This window comes from Octopus sinensis, unplaced genomic scaffold, assembly GCF_006345805.1.
Source record: "Octopus sinensis unplaced genomic scaffold, ASM634580v1 Contig11636, whole genome shotgun sequence".
Taxonomy (NCBI): domain Eukaryota; kingdom Metazoa; phylum Mollusca; class Cephalopoda; order Octopoda; family Octopodidae; genus Octopus; species Octopus sinensis.
The window spans coordinates 10,001-32,500 of record NW_021832416.1 but is presented as its reverse complement, the minus strand read 5'-3'; the positions used below and the strand labels follow the sequence as shown (position 1 = coordinate 32,500).

The 22,500-nt window shown below is 38.6% G+C and overlaps 1 protein-coding gene across 1 annotated transcript in view; it reads right to left on the bottom strand.

Moving 5' to 3' along the window:
- The window catches only part of LOC115229029, a gene marked incomplete at its 3' end in the record, with an annotated part of 31,615 nt that overhangs the window by 7,831 nt on the left and 1,284 nt on the right, over positions 1-22,500 (bottom strand). The window contains exons 2-4 of the mRNA XM_029799457.2: positions 18,236-18,795; positions 6,071-6,124; positions 1,319-1,457 (exon numbers count right to left, since the gene is read on the bottom strand). Of these exons, the coding sequence (XP_029655317.1) occupies positions 1,319-1,457; positions 6,071-6,124; positions 18,236-18,795 (753 nt within the window). The remainder of the gene's footprint in view (positions 1-1,318; positions 1,458-6,070; positions 6,125-18,235; positions 18,796-22,500) is intronic.

The window sequence follows — 22,500 nt, the reverse complement described above, 5'->3', positions numbered from 1 at the left end:
TATATAATAATTGAAAAATTATCATAATTAATAATATATACAATTATTGATGACGTCGCTGGAGAACTAAAGAATAAAATTACAGATAAGAATTCTACGTTATGCTTAATAGAAGCCTAGATACTGTACGTCGCGTTAATTAATTATCTATTTACTCATTACATTAAACCCTTTTATAGGAATTAACCTTATTATATAATAATTAAAAAAGTTATAATTAATAATTGAAATATTTCAATGTCTTTCTAAATTTATGGCAGCATCTTAAAGTAAATTGCCCGTTAAAATTCAATAGCTTTAATTTAGAAGTAGTTACAAAATAAATTTTTTCGAGACATAGATCACACTTAGAATTATCAAAATTATACGATGGAGCATAACTAATAATGGACTTTAAATCGTACTTAATATTCTTATCCTTTAAATCCCTAATGCATTTACTAAGATTTGTAGAATTACATTTTCTTCTAAATTTAAGGAATTAGAATGATTATAAAATCTAGATTTCCAATTAGGAGCAGATGAATTAATATAGCAATACTTACGATCTCTAGTTATTACTTCACACTGATATACGATATTTTCCCTTAAACATTGATTTTCTAAAGGGCATAGAATGTTATTTACACAATTACACATAGACTTATTCACTTGTATTTAATACTCATAGTTAAAAGAATTTCTACTAGTACCCGCCTGCAAATTTCTCGGTAACATGGAGAAGCATTTGTTATGGGAGAAACTTTTGCACTTCGTTTAAAATTTGGATCCTGTGCAAAAGCGAGCTGCAAAATAGAACTTTTACACCCGGGGTCTCATTAAGCGAGTCCTCGAAAAATGAGGCATAACTGGGTGTGCGTGCGCGCGTGTGTGTATATATATATATATAATTGTGTGTGTATATATATGTGTGTGTGTGTGTATATATATATATGTATATATATATATATCACCGTGATCACCGTGACCGACCAGGTTATCAGATGTTGCTACACATCGCTGGTCACAATGCGCTTCGCATTGTTTTAGCCTTCAAATGACGCCACCCCGCTGGCTAAGCGAGCAGGCCAATATATATATATATATATATATATATATATATATATATATATATATATAATATATATATATATATATAAGGTTAATCCAACGAGAAAACAGAAAAAACAACAACACGTGGAACAATTACAGTATTATTATTATTAGGCGCTCAGGAAAATGGATATATATATATACACACACACATATGGATGTATTCATATAAATATGTTGGTATGTGTATGTGTCCATCAGTGTTACAGATAAAGCGTGTACTTACTATTTACAATTCGAATCACTCTCCATGGTAGTAGTATAATCAAAATGGTGGCCGCGTTCGAACCGGGATGGTCCCAGATACCATCCTTAAAAGCAACATCCAATGACCAAGATATCACAATCACTGCTGCATCAAACACCTGTTCGGGAACAAAGCTACTTCGTTTTATTACGTTTTCAGCACAATCATGTCGATTGTTCAGACAGACAGACAGACATAAATGTTTCAATATTATTCTTTAGATCAAGTGCTTTTTGCACCGTGTATGGATTCATAAATACGTAGATATATACAGAGACCCGAGCATAGTGTGTGTGTGTGTGTGTGTGTGTGTGTGTGTGTGTGTGTGTGTGCGTGCGTGTGTGTGTGATTGCTACTTAAAACTCCGTGGAGGCACATGGCCTAGTGGTTAGAGCAGCGGACTCGCGGTCGAGGGATCGCGGGTTCGAATCTCAGACCGGGCGATGTGTGTGTTTATGAGCGAAACACCTAAGATCCACGCGGCTCCGGCAGAAGGTAATGGCGAACTTCTGCTGACTCTTTCGCCACAACTTTCTCTCTCACTCTTTCCTCCTGCATCTTGCACCTCACCTGCGACGGACCGGCGTCCCGTCCAGGTGGGGAACCTATACGTCAAGGAAACCGGGAAACCGGCCCTTATGAGCCAGGCATGGCTCGAGAAGGAACAAACAACAACTTAATACACCGATTCTTCATTTTGATCACCGAAGCTAAGCAACGTCGAGCGTAATTCATATTTAGACGGGTGACCGCTTGAGAAACCCATGTGATGTAAGCGAAACTTTTTGTCATAGGCTTGACAGTATGGTTAAGAAGTTCGCTTTGCAACTGGTTTTCGGTTTTGGGTTCAGTCCCACGACGTAGCAACTTGGGCAAGAGTATCTAAAGTGAATTTAGTAGACGGAAACAGTATGGAAGTTCGTTGCATATATTCACGTGTGTGTGTGTGTGTGTTGTATTTTCCTCCTTCTTATTTCTTTACTACCCACAAGGGGCTAAACATAGAGGGGACAAACAAGGATAGACAAACGGATTAAGTCGATTACATCGACCCCAGTGCGTAACTGGTACTTATTTAATCGACCCCGAAAGGATGAAAGGCAAAGTCGACCACGGCGGAATTTGAGCTCAGAACGTAGCGGCAGACGAAATACCTATTTCTTTATTACCCACAAGGGGCTAAACACAGAGAGGACAAACAAGGATAGACAAACGGATTAAGTCGATTATATCGACCCCAGTGCGTAACTGGTACTTATTTAATCGACCCCGAAAGGATGAAAGGCAAAGTCGACCTCGGCGGAATTTGAACTCACAACGTAGCGGCAGACAAAATACCGCTAAGCATTTCGTCCGGCGTGCTAACGATTCTGCCAGCTCGCCACCTATTTCCTTCCTTCTATCACTCAACAACCAGTATCCATAACTTTGATTTTCCATAACTTAGTGGTTCGGAAAAAGAGACCAATAATATAGGTGCCAGGTTTTAAAAAATAAAAACTGGGGTCGATTTCTTTGACTAAATTCTTCAAGGTAATACTCCAGCCTGGCCGCGGTCCAGTGGCTGAAACATGTAAAAAATTTTAAAAATCTGTCCTTAACTATCCACCGTTTTAAATTACCATTTCTCACAATCTAACTGGAAGCAGCCTTATGTATTATTTATAAACGTCATTTTTCAAGTATCAAAACCATTTTACTTTTACTATCGTTCCATGATATAAAAAGATTCCTTTAGTTTAATTTTAATTACTTTACCTGAAGTATTTGTCCTTCTTGAAGTTAAACAAATTGTAATAGTGAACCAGTAAATCATTCCGTATTAAGAAATACTCAACCAAAATCCATTAATTTTCTCTCGATCAGAGCAAACAACGAAGACCATTGGAATCTAGTAGCCAAATACTCAGTCATCAGGATACTAACTTATGATAAATTTAATATATTTCATATAACGTTCCATTTAATTTCAATAAAATTAGTGAAAGAATGGACAGAACTATACGAGTTATAAGTAGATTTAGCCAATTGCGTCGATAGAAATATTTGTTTTACATGGAGGCACTCCGCCGGTTACGACGATGAGGGTTCCGGTTGATCCGAATCAACGGAACAGCCTGCTCGTGAAATTAACGTGTAAGTGGCTGAGCACTCCACAGACACGTGTACCCTTAACGTAGTTCTCGGGGATATTCAGCGTGACACAGAGAGTGACAAGGCCGGCCCTTTGAAATACAGGTACAACAGAAACAGGAAGTAAGAGAGAGAGAAAGTTGTGGTGAAAGAGTACAGCAGGGATCACCACCATCCCCCGCCGGAGCCTCGTGGAGCTTTTAGGTGTTTTCGCTCAATAAACACTCACAACGCCCGGTCTGGGAATCGAAACCGCGATCCTATGACCGTGAGTCCGCTGCCCTAACCACTGGGCCATTGCGCCTCCACCATTTGTTTTACATAAGGCATACAGAGAGATTTTACATCTTGGTTAGGTTTGTTTAAACTAGGATATATTGATCAACTGTTGTCATTTGTGAAACGAAGGCATTCTTATTGGATTTATTAATACAGAACGAAGAGTCGTTTAATACAAACACTTCATTGTCTGGGATTACATTTGGAATTTGTTTGAACGGAAGATAAAACTGGGATCTTTTCGGTTTGAACGGCAGTTTTTTTCTAGCGGTGTCATATGAAATTGTCACCCATAATTATGACCCTAGAATCGATCTATTGCATTTCAGTCTCTTTTAGGATTAGGGTTATTTAGGGTTAGTTAGGGTTTGTTAGGGTCAGGGTTAGGGTTAGGGGTGGGGAGGGAGGGTATCTTTTTTCTTCACAAATGTAAATAAACCCAATCTGTTTCTTAAACGAGGGACATATTCATACGACACAGAATGTTTTCATCTCAATAGACGTCAGTGATTGGTTGAAATTGCAGAAATTGAAGAAAATAAAAACAACAACAAATATCTTATAAACTATAGAATTTTCTCAATAAAGCCAAGAGAAAAAGATGTTTTATAAACACATTCTACCAGTATACGAAGTTAAAAATTTTTTAGTTACCTAGAAATTATGTTAAAAACTGCCGTTCAAACAGAAAAGATCCAAAACTGCTAATGGTTTGGTGACCCTTAATTGAAAACAACTCAACTGATGCAAGTCTTTCTATCTCCTATTGTTGATCGATATACTCTTCCTTGAGTAATTAAAGGAATTGTAATATTCAAAATTATAGACATTAGTTCGCAGTCGTCCTTGAAAACTGACATTCACTTGTGGAAAACAATAAAAATAAAAAACCCTCCTTGATAGAGTAAACCTTGTAACAACTTTTATAACGGTATTTGACCTGCTGTTGTCTGACCCTGCAAAAATCTGACATGAGATCGTATGGAAATCCTAAAAACAAATAAAAATACAGGTCATTCACTCTTATAAGTATTAGTACCGCCCACATATGAGAGCTAAGTTAAGCTGGCTAATGTAACTAGTTGTCAGGTACGACATTAATAAGACAGGTCTCTAACTTTTCGCTTCCTTCGACATATTTAAGGTAAGGCATAGTGTCGTCAGTAGTGACGGTGGTGAGGGGGGGGGGTAAGGGATTCGCAAGCGACTGACGTCACACCAAGCAACACTCTCGTTCTTTCTTTTTCTTTTTCTTTTTTTCGTTAAGAAAGTGTTATAAAAACAGTGTGAAAGGTCGTCATGTCTACATAACAGCGAGGAGAAAGAATCTGAGAATCTGGGCCGAGAAAACAGCTTACTGAAACCGATTATGTTGTTCCTTTTAGCAAAGTATTGTTCACGCAGATAATAGAGCTGCCAGCACTAGCAATCGCCGCCGTCGCCATTCCCACCACGACCTCCGCCAACAACAAGAGACAAGGACAATAGCAGTGTTACCATCACGAAGTCTACCACTACCTCTGTTGTTATCACCACTCCACCACCACCACCACAACCACCACCGAAACCACCACCAACACTACTACTACCAAAACCACCACCACCACCACCACTACTACTACTACTACACCACCACCACCACCACCACTACTACTACAACCACCACCACCACAACCACCACCACAACCACCACCACCACCATCACCACCACCATCACCATCACCACCACCGCCGCCGCCGCCACCACCACCACCACCACCATCACCACCACCACCACCACCACCACCACCATCACCACCACCACCACCACCAATACCACCACCACCACCACCACCACCACCACCACCACTACTACTACTACTACTACTACTACTCAAATATCTCTCTCCCCCCACCCCAAACCAACGAGAGTCTTAACGTAGCTGGTCAACCTATTAGAAATAGCAGCAAAAGTCTTCGTCGTGTCATTTGGTGAAGAACGACTCATTGGATAATACAGTCCTAGACACACGGCATCTGAATAAATAAGGCGGGACTGTGACGGCTGGAACGTCTCTGATTATAGGTTTACTGGCTCCAGATCAACCTAGGTTAAAGATGTAACCTTAAAAAAATGTCGAGGTGAATCGCGTAAACTGTTTCTTTTTCTAAGGGTGTGAATACAATAGAGTCCTGAATGAACGGCAGGTTATCTAATTCCTGATTAATTATGCTCCGGGAGAAAGGTGGCATTTTAAAGAATAGAATAAGTTTTATTATTTTTATTTAAGGATGAGAATAATGAAGAAACATGAAGTTAGAAAACCTGAATTGTCCTACCTCGATTTTGTGGTTCAGTAATTTCCTTCCCATTGCGAACACTTTCAATAATGTCTGGAATAAAGTAAAAATTTAAATTCATCTTTATATATTTCTTTACTACCCACAAGGGGCTAAATACAGAGGGGACAAACAAGGACAGACAAACGGATTAAGTCGATTACATCAACCCCAGTGCGGGATCTTTTCGGTTTGAACGGCAGTTATTTTCTAGAGGTGTCATATGAAATTGTCACCCATAATTATGACCTTAGTATCGATCTATTGCATTTTAATCTATTTTAGGGTTAGGGGTGGGGGGGGGAAGGATATCTTTTTTTCTTCACAAATGTAAATAAACCCAATCTGTTTCTTAAACGAGGGACATATTCATACGGTACAGAATGTTTTTTTTTACCTCAATACACGTAATTGATTGGTTGAAATTGCATAAATTAAAGAAAAAAATAACGAATATCTTACAAACTATAGAATTTTCTCAAAGCGAAGAGAAAAAGATGTTTATAAACACATTCTACCAGTATACGAAGTTTAAAATTGTTTAGTTACCTAGAATTTATGTTAAAAACTGCCGTTCAAACCAAAAAGACCCCCAGTGCGTAACTGGTACTTAATTTATAAATCCCCGAAAGGATGAAAGGCAAAGTCGACCTCGACGGATTTTTGAACTCAGAACGTAACGGCAGACGAAATACGGCTACGAATTTCGCCCGGCGTGTTAACGCTTCTGCCAGCTCGACGTCTTATTTAAATTCATCTTTATAATCTTCATTATTGTAACACTTTCGCACACGCACGCACGCTCACATGCGTACATACGTACTTACAAACGAACGCACACACACACACACAGTGGTTCATAAACACGAACGAAAAGAAGCACACTCCGAAGTTAGAGCAATAATATCTAAAAGGTTGTTGGTTATGGCCGTTCGGAGAGTGACCTTTGGTTTCGCAACTATAAGGTTCTTAGCGGAATCTACCGCTAAGAACCTTATAGGAGCGAAACCAAAGGTCACTTCCTGACCGGTTACGACCACACACAAACATACGCACACACATGCGCGCGCGTGTATTGATGTATGTGTGTAATTGGTCCTCTATTTACACTGTAGATTAATTCCGCAAGTTACCGTGCAAATAAAATTCGTTCCACAAAAAGTGCAAATACTCTTTTAATGATAATCATAAAAACTAAAAATATACAAAATGTTTGCATAGGCCTGGAACCCCGCCACCAGGAAACATGTTTGACTGCGCGTATAGATAAAGTGTAGGGGAAACAGGGCACGTCTTTTAGTATATGAACTCATGAACTCCTTTTCCACTGGTTGAGATAAAAGATTCCCTAAGGTGAAGAGATCAATTATCGGAACCGGTTTTACTATATTTTACAGGATATTTAAAAATTTAAATGGTGATATTCTGTTGTCGATAAATAAAGTACCAGTTACGCACTGGGATCGATGTTATCGACTTAATCCGTTTGCCTGTCCTTGTTTGTCCTCTCTGTGTTTAGCCCCTTGTGGGTAGTAAAGAAAGAGGTATTTCGTCTGCCGCTACGTTCTGAGTTAAAATTCCGCCGAGGTCGACTTTGTCTTTCATCCTTTCGGGGTCGATAAATTAAGTACCAGTTGTGTACTGGTGTCGATGTAATCGACTGGCCCCCTCCCCCAAAATTTCGGGCCTTGTGCCTAGAGTAGAAAATAACATTGAAAATGATTTGATGGCGATAGTTAACATTACTCTTTGACCAACAAACAAAGGAAGCAACTGCCATGGTTTTTGCTTTATTAGGCTTTCTTAGCAGAAACAAAGCCTTCGCCATTGGTAGATGCCGCTGTAGTAAATGATTCATTAAAAATGCATAAAATGCACCAGGAAAATAATATTAATTAATAATTTAATTATGAAGTGGCACTGATATATATATTTGTGTAATAAAAAGGTGTGGTTGACTATTCGTTATATAATTATTTCTGATGTTGGAAATAAAAGAGAAAAAATAAAGAAAAGAAGAGAGCGTTGTTTTATTTATCTGAGTAATGAAATACAACGTAGCCTGAAGTAGTGTGCACAATAAGTTTACTCAAATTCGGATACTGAATTCTTCTCATTTGTTTGTAAAGCTATCATATATATATAGATATATATATATATATATATATATATATATATATATATATATATGTGTGTGGTGTGTGTGTGTGTGTGTGTGTGTGTTATATATATATATATATATATATATACGTATATTATATCTTATCTACATCTGTCTGTCTGTCTGTCTGTTTGTCTGTCTGTCTGTTTTTCTCTCTCTCTCTCTATATATATATATGTATATATATATATATATATATATATATATATATATATATATATAGATATATATATATATATATATATATAGGGTGCGGTGGATAATTGTCGCCTAAATTACGCAAAAATGAAAATAACTCTGACATCTCATTTTAAGAGATATATTTGCCAAAATTACATAAATATCATCTTGAAATACTAAGGAGTAAATTTATTCAAGAAAATCGCCATTGGCTTCAAACACGGCCTCCAACTCTTCTGGACAGTCTCCGTGTTTAAGTTGCTGAATGCTGCTATAATCCTTGCCTTCAATTCATCTTTGCTGTTACAAGGAGTTTTGTTGCTCTCTGGCTCAGTAACGCGCCACCCATAATAATAAAGGGGTTGCAGTGTGGGGAGTTAGGTGGCCAGATGTTAGGGGTGATGTGGTTGCACAAATTGTCTGACAGCCATGACTGGGTTCTCCTGCATGTGTTGCATAGTGCAGAGTCCTGTTGGCAGACATAGGGTGTTCTAGCAGCCACTCTCTTGACCCAGGGCTGCACTACCATCTGCAGACACTTGATGTAGGCCTTCGTGTTGAGTCTGAAGCCGTGTGGGAAGATGAATGGAGGCATAACGTGGCCATCACTAGTGATCACTCCAAGCACCATGATGTTGACTGGATGTTTGATTTTTATCACTCTCAGTACATGTTTTGGGGACACGGTAAGCCAACGGTTGTCCTGTGTGCTCACCATCTGACCCTAGCAGAAATTTTTCTCGTCTGAGCAAAACCAAAGCGTGTTTGGTTGGAAGGGATGCTTGATTTTATTCAAAAGCTTCGTAGCACGGTCTTCCCTCTTGTCCTTGATGGCTTGGGATAAAAATTGGCCCTTTCTCACCTTGTATGTAGAATACCGAATGTTTGCACGCACTACCTACCGGATAAGAAACTCAGACACTCCCATGACCCTGGCGATGGGCGTGATTGGCATGGAGGGATCGTTGTCAATCATGGCCTGAATCTCACCAACAAATTCAGAAGTTCTTTATTATAAGAAGGATAAGAGTGAGTTATTCGAGATGCCGTGCCTTCGTAATCATCATTAGACTCATCCAACTCTTTCCGAATTCTCTGCACTGTTTTCAGATTGAACCCAAACACTCTGAGGCGAATGCCAAGCAGTACAGGATGTCGTTCCGTCGTTCCCAAATTTCTGGCAGAGTGAATTGCATCATGGTGCTGTTTTTATCACAGACGGTGCCCAACTGACCCTACTATACTGTGTAGTCAACAAAATCAAAGCCAGACAATGCGCATGCGCGAAATAAAAGAATATCAAATGGTGACAATTTACCCATGGCACGCCGTGTGTGTGTGTGTGTGTGTGTGTGTGTGTGTGTTTCGTTAGCCACTACACACATTTCTTTTTCTCTCCTTGTTTCTCTCCTTGTTTTTTCTGTGTCCTTTTCTGTAGAAGAGCGTAGGCTCGAAACGTAAAAGACTTTTTCTATTCCTGAGCGTTATACTAATACATCTGTTTGTTTTGTACACCACTTGTCTTCGTCTTTTGGTTTTTTCGTAAACTTTCCCTACATATTATATATATATATATATATATATATATATATATATAGGATAAAATGTTAGGGCAATCAAGTTAGGCATTTACATTTACTCCTCTACCTGCTCAAGTTTAAATCTCTTGAGCACTACGAAGTGTATTCTATAAATACCTGTTTCTAATCTCTCTCTCTCTCTCTCTCTCTCTCTCTCTCTATATATATATATATATATATATGTTAACACATTCACACATACACACACATATGCACATATATTTGCATATATTACTCTGATCTCTACCATTATATGACTCTTTCTTAAGTAGTTTATGTTCATGTGTTTGCATGTGCGTGTGTACGTTCGTATGGACGCGTATATATATGTTGCATGTTGCATGTAAGCGTTTATATATATATATATCTATACTGAGAGTAAGTAAGTATATATGTGTGCGTGCTCTCATCAGGTTTAATTGTTGATTACTACTTGCATTCGTAGAGTGATATTAATAGATAATCACCGACATAAAATTCCTAAGTTAATAATAATAATAATAATGATAATAATGATAATATCCGAAAAAAATATTCTCTGATAATATTTAGAAAGTAAACAAATTACGTAGCAAGCAATTCAGCAATGATCCAGCAAAGAACCCACCTATCTACTTAGCTACCTGCCTTCAAAACTACATGTATGAAAAATGAAACTGTGTAGCTAACAACCTAGACTCAGGAAAATGATTGAACAATATCGATTTTATTTAAAATTTCCTTATGGTGGTATGAAAATGTATCACACGTCCAGGTCAAATTTGAACTGTTATAGCTATGTATTATTGGTATGTATCGATTTATTTTTCAACTGGAAACAGCATCGTATTTTCCACACTATCGAAACGTGTTTTTCGCCAATGAAATTTTGTAAGATCTTCCTCCTCCGTGGTTATGTCTTTCTATCTGTAATCAACTAACATCGCTTCTTACACACTCTCTTTTACTCTTTTACTCTCTTTTACTCGTTTCAGTCATTTGACTGCGGCGGCCATGCTGGAGCACCGCCTTTAATCGAGCGACTCGACCCCGGGACTTATTCTTTTTGTAAGCCCAGTACTTATTCTATCGGTCTCTTTTGCCGAACCGCTAAGTAACGGGGACATAAACACACCAGCATCGGTTGTCAAGCAATGCTAGGGGACAAACACAGACACACAAACAAACACACGCATATATATATATATATACACATATATACGACGGGCTTCTTTTAAGTTTCCGTCTACCAAATCGACTCACAAGGCTTTGGTCGGCCCGGCCTATAGTAGAAGACACTTGCCCAAGGTGCCACGCAGTGGGACTGAACCCGGAACCATGTGGTTGGTAAACAAGCTACTTACCACACAGCCACTCCTGCGCCTATACTGTGAAAACAAATAACAAATTACAAATATGTGTATGTGTGGTGTGTGTGTACATATATACATACATATGTATGCATATGCATATGCACATTTGCATAAACTTACATACATGTATATATATATATGTATATATATACATAGATACACACACATGTACGCACACATGATGCGAGAACAGTGTTGAAATATGGTCCTTAGGTAATGTGTTCAGCGACGTGGCAGAATAATTAAATCGTCAATAAAATGCTTTGCAGCATTTCTTCCGACTCTCTGCTGTCTGAGTTCAATTCCTGCATGGGTCAACTTTGTTTTTCATCCCCTGAAGGTCGGTAAAATAAAGCAAAACAACAGCTCTGTTCATATACTTCTAGGAGATATTGACTTGCAGATGTTCACGAGGAACATTAATAGCATTAAACTCACCGATCTAGAGGTCTCTGCAACGACCCAGAAAATATAAACATATCAGAGAAGGAAGTACGAGTTCAATCTAAGAACGAGAAAGATGCGGCAGGAAGAAAATTACAAAGTATTGTAAGATGCTGAAGGAGGAGTGTCAGAGAACGAGGGCTGTTTTCTCTTGCCCAAAGTTGACGAACATGTAAGTACATCAGAAGGTCCTGTACGAGCAGTAGCAAGCAAATAGAAGTGTCGGGTGCTCTAATCCAGCCAAATTTGTAGGTTCTTACGACTGTGCGGGTGGAAAATCCTATATAGGATTTCCAATCCTATTTATATTAATAAAATATAACGTGGTCGTTATATTTTGTAACTACGAGGGGGTGCTGAAAAGTTCCTGGTTTTGAGTAAAAGAAAATACATGAGGAACAGCTAATTATGATTTTATTCAACATATTCCCCTCTCAGGTTCACACACTTATTGCAGCGGTCCTTCAGTTTTTCCAAGCCCTATAAAAGAACTCAGAAGGTTGGGCTTCCAACCAGGCCTTTCGCGGTACCCTTAAAGCCAGAAACCTTTCAGCGCCCACCTCGAATAACGTCCACGATGTCCAATCGTTTTTATAGTAACTTGTTTGCCCTACTGCACAGGTTATATAAATCTCCTGGTCTTAAGATTACATATTTTATGCTTGAAGGATGTCGTATAGTTGCTCTCAATGGCTAAATAAAAGGACAACTTATTGTTTCTAACAAATGTCTAAGACCTGAAATTTAAGGAAGGGAAATGGCAAGTACTTTACTACTTGGTTGGTACTTTATTTTACCGATCTCAAATTCGACTTTACCTTCCATCTTTTCGAGGTTGATATAAAAAAATACCAGTTAAGCGCTGGGATCGATTTAATTCACTACCTCTTCTTGCAAAATTTCAGCCCTTGTTCCTATAATAGAAAGAATTATTATCGTTTAGCGGCATTTCGTCCTTGTCTACGCCCTGGGTTCAAATTCCATAGAAATCGAGTTTGCCTTTCATCCTTTGAGAGTCAATGAAATAAGTATCAGTCGAGGACGGGGGCCGATGTAATCGACCTACTCCTTCCCTACCTTAAATCAATTTCAGACCTTGTGCCTGTTATAGAAGGGATTATAATATGGTAACGGAACAAGGCAGTGAGGTGGCAGGATCATGAGCACGCCAGGCAAAATGCTTAGCGGCATTTCGTTCGTCTTTACGGTCCGAGTTCAAATTCAGCCGAGGTTGACTTTGTCGTTCATCCTTTTGGTGTCGATAAAATGAGTACCAGTTGAACACTGGGGTCGATGTACCAGTGATAAAATGAGCAATGGGTCTATTTTTCTTCTTCGAACTTGCTGGCTGGACGTCAAGGTCAGTTTTACCTTCCGCCCTTCCGTTGACGATGAAATAAAATACCAATTAATTACCGAGGTAAGTCTAAGCCCTAATATATTCTCCCTGAATTTCTGGTCTTGCATCTATGTTAGAAATTATTACTATAATATATAGGAAATGTGAAAAGCAAATAATCTATTATTTTGAACATTATTAGTTGTCGTCGAGGCTGAGTAATGTACCGTTAGCTAATTGCTGCCGGATCCGAGGTTAATTGTTTGAAGATTGACGCGTTGTTCGTTGAAAAGTGTATAATAACTTTAGATAATATTCGTTTCAAATTTTGGCACAAGGCCAGCAAGTCCGGTGAAGTGTGTGTGGGGTAAATTGATTACATCGACACCAGTAGTCAACTAGCACTTTTTTGTTTATCGAATTTGAAAGGATGAAAGGCAAAGTCGACTTCGGTATAATTTGCTGCTAAGCATTTGCGAGGCGTGCTAACATTTCCTATTTCTTTATTGCCCACAAAGGGTTATACGCAGAGGGGACAAACAAGGACAGACAAACGGATTAAGTCGATTATATCGACCCCAGTGCGTAATTGGTACTTAATTTATCAACCCCGACAGGATAAAAGGCAAAGTCGACTTCGACGGAATTTGAACTCAGAACGTAGCGGGAGACGAAATACCTATTTCTTTACTACCCACAAGGGGCTAAACACAGAGGAGACAAACCAGGAGAGACAAACGGATTAAGTCGATTATATCGACCCAGTGCGTAACTGGTACTTAATTTATCGACCCCGAAAGGATGAAAGGCAATGTCGACCTCGGCGGAATTTGAACTCAGAACGTAACGGCAGACAAAATACGGCTACGCATTTCGCCCGGCGTACTAACGGTTCTGCCAGCTCGCCGCCTTCACACCTTTAGATAATATTGGTTCTAAATATTAGCACAATGTCAGCAATTTTCTGGGAAGGACGAAGTCAATTAAAACGATCCCAGTGCTTGACTGGTATCAACTGGTACTTATTTTATCCACCTCGAAAGGATGAAAGGCAAAGTCGACCCCGGCAGCATCTGACCCCAGAACGTAAAAACAGACGACATGCCGCTAAGTATTTTGTCTGGCGTGCAAACGATTCTGCCAGCTCACCGCATTATAAACTTAGATAATATTAAATGTGCTTAAAAAAGTTTTTTTTATCAGTTTTTATAACTTTGACTCAACACAGTTATAAGATACTGTACAATATATAACAGCTATTTCTCTTATTGCTACTCGGGTTAAATTTGGTTTCTTTCCAGCGTCAACTGAAACTGATGTTTGTTTCTTGTAGCTAAAGACTATAGTAGTGTTTCTCTCCGTTTTTTTACGGTTGTCCCTTATTACAATATCTTTTGTAACTCGTTGTTAAAAATTATGGTTTCTTTCCGTTTCTTTTGATAGAAATTTCTTCTTTGTTACGACATAAGAAAAACTGCCCTCCTACATTTTAAAAGACTCCGCCGGTTACGACGACGAGGGTCCCAGCTGATACGATCAACGGAACAGCTTGCTCGTGAAATTAACGTGTAAATGGCTGAGCATTCCACAGACACGTGTACCCTTAACGTAGTTCTCGGGGATAATCAGCGTGACACAGAGAGTGACAAGGCTGACCCTTTGAAATACAAGTACAACTCATTTTTGCCAGCTGAGTGGACTGGAGCAACGTGAAATAAAGTGTCTTGCTCAAGGACACAACGCGTCGCCGGGAATCGAACTCACAACCTTACGATCATGAGCCGAATGCCCTAACCACTAAGCCACGCGCCCTCATCCTCCTACATACCGATGACCAGTATTACTGTCCCTTTTTCCGTTGAGTAAGGCTGACTTCTGGACATTTTACTGGTGTTTCTGTTTCTGCACCAATTTTGTCATCGTTGAAATTTCGTCGGTTGATGGAAACTGATTGATATTCCATCCTTTATAGTCGTATTTTTGTTTTCTGCCTCAGAAATCTTTCGAGTATTTTTCTTATGTTTAATCCTCTTATATTGCATATTGTAAGAAGACGATGGGAGAGGAGAAGATTTACGGCGAGAGATGGAGAATAATAATTGTAAGTACAACAATAACAGCAACAACAACGATGATGATGACGACAATAATACAATGACAACAGCAGCAACAACAACGATAGCAAAAGCAATAATAACTGAGTGAGTGAATAGCAGAAAAGATTTCAAGCGTAAAAACATATATAGACAAGTTGTTGGAAGAATAAAAAAACTCTATTTTAATAACAACTGTTATAATTTGGCAATAGAAGTGAACAATTTTGGGGGCAATTCTCCAATTTTATCAACTAATTTTTATACATTATCTGACAATGTCATATTTTAGCAGCATTGTTGTGTCCTAAAAATGTTTTGGTATCTTTATTCTGTCTGCAAGCTTCAGAAACTATGTTAAAAACCGGATATTGCAGCAAATATTAAGTATAAGTTTTAATGTGTTAACAGGAGAAATAAATTATTGCAACATTTGTAATTGTTGATCAAAACAAACAAGAATAGGCAAGAATGTTCATAAGTTCTATTTTAATATTGCAGAGTGGCAAAGTGAAGTTCCGGTGAAGTAAGGCCATGATCTTGTGTCAGTTTCCAGTGGAGTAAGGAACGGTACAGTCTCGATTTCCGTTTGAAATCATTGTGGGAAGATATGAGAGTTAGGTTTCAAATTTTGTCACAAGGCCAGCGATTTCGGGAGAGGGAATGAGTCGGTTATATCGCCCCCCCCCCAGTGTTCTACTGGTACTTTATTTTATCGACTTGGAAAGAATGAAAGGCAAAGTCGACCCCGGCGGAATTTGAACTCAGAAGGTAAGGTTGGACGAAATGCCGCTAAAACTTTTCCTCATCGCCTTGTACGTCTACCTCATATTAATAAATGAATACTCGGTCGTGAGTCAACATATGAAATCAATCCGAAATGAAATAATGGTTTCAAATTTTTCCAGTTTGAACTCAGAGCGGAATTTGAACTCAGAACGGAACGGCAGACGAAATACCTATTTCTATTTCTTTACTACCCACAAAGTGCTAAACACAGAGGGGACAAACAAGGACGGGCAAACGGATTAAGTCGATTATATAGACCCCAGTGCGAAACTGGTACTTATTTAATCGACCCCGAAAGGATGAAAGGCAAAGTCGAACTCGGCGGAATTTGAACTCAGAACGTAACGGCAGACGAAATACCTATTTCTATTTCTTTACTACCCACAAAGGGCTAAACACAGAGTGGACAAACAAGGACGGACAAACGGATTATATCGACCCCAGTGCGTAATTGGTACTTATTTAATCGATCCCGAAAGGATGAAAGGCAAAGTCGACCTCGGCGGAATTTGAACTCAGAACGTAGCAGTAGACGAAATACGGCTACGCATTTCGCCCGGCGTGCTAACGTTTCTGCCAGCTCGCCGCCTTAATTTAAAATGAAATAATAGCGTTCTGCAAGTATGAATACGTCGCTGGGGCAACAGAATTATCTTTAGGTTGTGTGTCAAGTCGACCAAGTCACCCTGGTTGATTGAGTTCATCTTTCAGGGATTCCGACAATACTGAGGCATTGCAAGAACGAAAAGAAAAAGTACAGTACTCATTCAGAATCCAAGTACAATAATCCTGATTCAGTCTGGTGTTCGTTTTACTTTCTCATTATTTCGCATTTAACCTCAAACATATTTTATAATGAACTAACTCAATTAAACTCATTAAGCAAATTAACTGATTCCCCAATTGTAAAATTCGAAAATTCTGAGAATTGACAGAATGTTTCCAAGTTCTAATTTCCAAACAATTGGAATCAAACAGAATTTGTGCCAGGGTCACTTGCCATACGTCCCTTACACAATTCAGGCTCACAACGCAAATTCATTGCAACAGTTTCTTTTCCTCAACAGGCTCTGCTCCATTTAATATTATCACAAAAAAAAAACGAAAAAGATATCAAACAAAACCTGAACAAATGTCTTCAAGGGATACCACATAAGCCTGGATACATGTACCTGGATACATCTGTCATCAACAGCTCCCTACTTGAATGGGCCATGATACCGTACCTCAAAGTTGACTTTAAAATGACTTAACAGATCCTATCAGGTGGTGCTATTAAGTTTGTCATGGCTTGGGCCAATCTTTGAGACGAAACATCTAAGTCATCTAAGTTATGTACACAGCTTTCGGATGTCACAATATTGCAGACATAGGATGGCATGATAGGATAAAAACGATCTCAATCACAATTATAGAATTATGAAATTATCCCCAGGCTGAGAAAAATTATGTACGAGGCGTAGGCATGGTTATTAATAGGCTCACTTTGCAACCCCATGGATGCTTCAGCCCCACTGCACGGTACCTTGTGCAAATGTCGTTTACTATAGCTCCGGGTCGACGAATGCCTTGTGAGCGAATTTGGCACAGGGAAACTGTGTGGAAGCCAATGGTATATATGAATGCATATGTATGCGCGTGTTTGTGTTTGTGTTTATCTTCACCATCATTTGACAAACTGTGTTGCTTTGTTTACGTTCTTGTATTTTAGCGGTTCTGCAAAAGAAACTGACTGAAGAAGTACCAGGCATAAGAGTTAAGTACTGGGCTCGATTTGCTCGACTAAACCCTTCAAAGTGATGTCCCTGTAAGGCCACATTCCAACGAAGGAGATAAGTAAAAGATAAAAGGAAGATAGAGTACTTCTGCAATACCAGATTTAGACAACAGCTAAACAAGCTACAGCAAAGTATTGCATATTCTTTGAATCTTTGACTGGTTCCAGCCACTAAACAATGGTCATGCTAGAGCACTGCCTTGCTATGTATACATATGTCGGTCTTTTGCATTAGTCGGCTCAGAACTATAGTATAAGACACCCTAGGTGCCGTGCAGTGGGACTGAATCCGAAGGACGTGCTTGAGAAGCGAAATTCTTCATCTCATCGCCAAACTAGCACATGGTCATAGTGTATTCAAAAATATTCAATTGGATAAAAAAGAAAAATCTCGTAAAAAATACGAATTTATGAAATGAATTCCCAAATGCAGATTGTTGGTGGACTTACCTCAAATAGCAGGATAGATAATATAGTTATACTGGTCAGATGAAATATATGAGTCACCTCAAAGAGTACATTGTGTTCTTCTTCGAGGGTATCTACTTCTTCCGACCCTCCGCTTTGTCCAGAGAAATGATTCGATGAATATTTTTTCGATTTGTCTTTGATGATCGATTGATTACTTGAAGTAGAAAATCTCCGTAGCATAATTTGAGAAGTTTTGATAAGTTTTAGAATATTCTCATGGTCTTTTAAAGATTTCGAAAGCTGTTTCCACATGTCCAAGAGCAGTTCTTGTTTCTCTTTCAAAACAGTAGCATTGATGTTATGATGAGGTATACCCATAATTAAAGTAGGAGAATGTGTTGAATCGCTAGCGTTAGATTTCGGAGTCTTCTGCGAGTAGTGAGAATTATTCCTTACATCGTTGATTTCCAGTGTATTTTTCAGATGTCCTAAAACCTGGTCCAAAGTTAAATCGTCTGTAGCATTAAAGAAATGTGGGAACATCGTTTGTAGAACTTCGGCCAGGTCGTGTTTTTCTGTTTCAGTTCGGTCTAGTTTCTCTGAAAATATAGACCAATGAAAGGAATTCTTATTAAAACTCTATTCGATCTTATCCAAAACTACAAAATACTTGTACAATGTTGGCCATAAGAAGCTATTTGTTGGATGAATATTCAAAAATAAAGATAAAACAAGTGAAATATTACAAATAAATATATTGAATGAAGAAATAAATATATATTATGTTTGTATTCTAAATTATTTGGAATTTTTCATATGAAAATAAGAGCTGGTTACTTGTATTAAAGCTATATTGTATAATTCGCTTTCGATTCATGTGTATACGCCATTAAAATTACGTTGTACACACATTCTCAGGTCGTGCTCGATCATGTTACAAAATCCCTGTCTTACTTATCAAGGCAACCCAACATATCTTATCTTTTAAGTTATGTTTTGTTTCAGAATGCTAACCGACATTAACAGTTAAGCCATCTTCTATTGTCAGACTTATAAACAAAACTGGATATTGCATAAAGCATGTAACATATAGAATATATACAATAAAGTGTATATGATTGTTTAAATATAACACATAAGTGTTACTGTAGCCATCACAATCCTATATTTTATCTTTTCTTTTATCTGTTTCGGTCATTAGACTGCGGCCATGCTGGGGCACCGTCTTGAAGTATTTTTAGTTGAATGAATCGATCCCAGTACTTTAAGCCTAGTACATGTTATATCGGTTTATTTTTGCCGAACCGCTGACTTCGGGGACGTAAACAAACCAATACCGGTTGTCAAGCGGTGTGGGTGAGGATAAACACAGATACGAAGACACACACACACACACATACATTTATATAAACGACAGGCTTCCTTCGGTTTCCGTCTACCAAATTCACTCACAAGGCTTTGGTCGGCCCTGGGATATAGTAGAAGATACTTGCAATGGGACTGAACCCGGAACCTTGTAGTTGACACAGCCACGCCTGTGATTAAATAATAAATGTACGATGGAAATTACTGATACTTAATACTTGTTTTAATTTGGGCACAATGCCAGCATGTTTGTGGGACGGGGCTTGATAGCATCGAGGTTAGTATTAAACCGGTACATTATTTTATCAGGCCCCCAAAAATCAAAAGACGATGTTGACCTCGGCTTGACTTGAGCTCAGAATATTAATTGTTGGACCAAATATCGCAAGGAGTGTCCACTGATGCGTTAACTATTCTACTATCATTTTTGATGCCAGCCAAAAAACAATTACTCTTATAAAATAATGATAAAGTAAATATAACAGCGCACGTGTATTTTTAATGATTATAATGAATCTATTGCGATGTAATTTTTATTAAAATTCCATTATACAATCATACACACCCATCTGTCTGACTGTCTACCCACTTGCTTGCCTACATGCCTACATACATACATACATACATACTACATACATACATACATATCTATCTATCTATCTATCTATCTATCTATCTATCTACGAATGTGTGTGTTTATATATATATATTATATATATATATATATATATATATCTATCTATCTATCTATCTATCTATCTATCTATCTATCTATCTATCTATCTATATATATATATATATATATATATATATATATATATATAATATATATATATATAAATTTCTTCTTTTATTCTTTTGTTTGTTTCAGTCAGTTGACTGCGGCCATGCTGGAGCACCGCCTTTAGTCGAGCAAATCGACTCCAGGACTTATTCTTTGTAAGCCCAGTTCTTATTCTGTCGGTCCTTTTTGCCGAACTGGTAAGTTACGGGGACGTAAACACACCAGCATTGGTTGTCAAGCGATGGAGTGGGACAAAAAAAAACACACACACACACACAAACACACACACACACACACACAAACACACACACACATACACACACACATACAAACATATGTATATATATATATATATATATACATATATATATATACAACAGGCTTCTTTCAGTTTCCGTCTACCAGATACACTCACAAGGCTTTGGTCGGCTCGAGGCTATAGTAGAAGTCGCTTGTCCAAGGTGCCACGCAGTGGGACTGAACCCGGAACCATGTGGTTTGGAAGCAAGCTTATTATAAAACAAAATAAAACTAGAAAAGCAATCGGAGTGCGCAGACCTCCGCCAAGCAGCTCATTTCCACCCCATATACACGCATGCTGAAAATCGCCCAATTTCCCAAACCAACGCCCAAATCAAAACATAAGAGATACTATTTTATCCTCCTCCCATACATATTTCGACCATCGTCATCATCAACACTGTCTCTGCTTTCACCACAATCACCGTCAAAACTACGATCACCGCAATCAGTTTCTTTAGACAGTTGAAAATCCATTATCCGATACTCATGGGACCGAGCTTCTTGCAGATTTTTGATTTTTCTAATTTCGGATATGCTTTATAAAAACCAGGTCTAAACACAATAGCTTATAGACATACTCTGAATGTAGTTACTCTTTTTGCTCTTTTACTTGTTTCAGTCATTTGACTGCGGTCATGCTGGAGCACCGCCTTTAGTCGAGCAAATCGACCCCGGGACTTATTCTTTGTAAGCCCAGTACTTATTCTACCGGTCTCTTTTGCCGAACCGCTAAGCGACGGGGACGTAAACACACCAGCATCGGTTGTCAAGCAATGCTAGAGGGACAAACACAGACACACAAACATATACACACACATACATACATACATACATATATATATATATACGACGGGCTTCTTTCAGTTTCCGTCTACCAAATCCACTCACAAGGCTTTGGTCGGCCCGAGGCTATAGTAGAAGACACTTGCCCAAGATGCCACGCAGTGGGACTGAACCCGGAACCATGTGGTTGGTTAGCAAGCTACTTACCACACAGCCACAAATCTTCAATAATTTTTTTTATACTTAAGACCATCAGAAATGTTAAAATATCAGCCTCTACCTAAGTTGTCATGCTTTGATTAAAAGGTTACAGCATAGATTAGATTACTTAGATAAGTTTCGGCTGTAGTTGACTCAGGTTATGTGTAATTTAATAGCACCACCTGGAAGAGATACACAGTCAGCGCTGGGGAACCGTAGCTCCTCCAAGCAGAGGGTTATTGTTTTCAGAGACATATCTGGGTGTGGGTGGTTTATCTGGTATTTGTTGGGGGTAATCGGCTAGGGATCTGTTGGCATATAAACATTACTATCCAGAACTGCATATCTCTCGCTCAGAGATTTAAATCAAGTTGTTCCCCCTCTGTCTGTCTGTCTGTCTGTATGTCTGTCTCTGTCTGTCTGTCTGTCCGTCTGTCTGTCTCTCTCTCTCCCTCTATATATATCTATCTATCTATCATCTATCTATCTATCTATCATCTATCTATCTATCTATCTACCCCCCCTCTCTCTCTCCATCTTTCTCTATATATTTCGTTTTTGTATTTGGTTTGCAAGATTCTTTATGTGAATTCGTGTGTTGAAGCATATTTTGTTGTGTCTGGGGAGAGTCATTAGCGCCTTATTATTTAACACACTCCCCAGTTCGATTCCCACTCATTTGCTTATTTATTTTTTCTAAAATTTTCGTTGCGTCTGACAACCTTTTGAGTAGTCTTTGACTCTGTTAACTATCAGAGCTGCGTTCTTTTTGTTTGTTTGTTTGTTTGTGCACATGCGTGTGCATCAGTGTGCATATGTTTGTATGTGTGTATGTATATATGTATGTATGCATGTCTGTCTGTCTGTC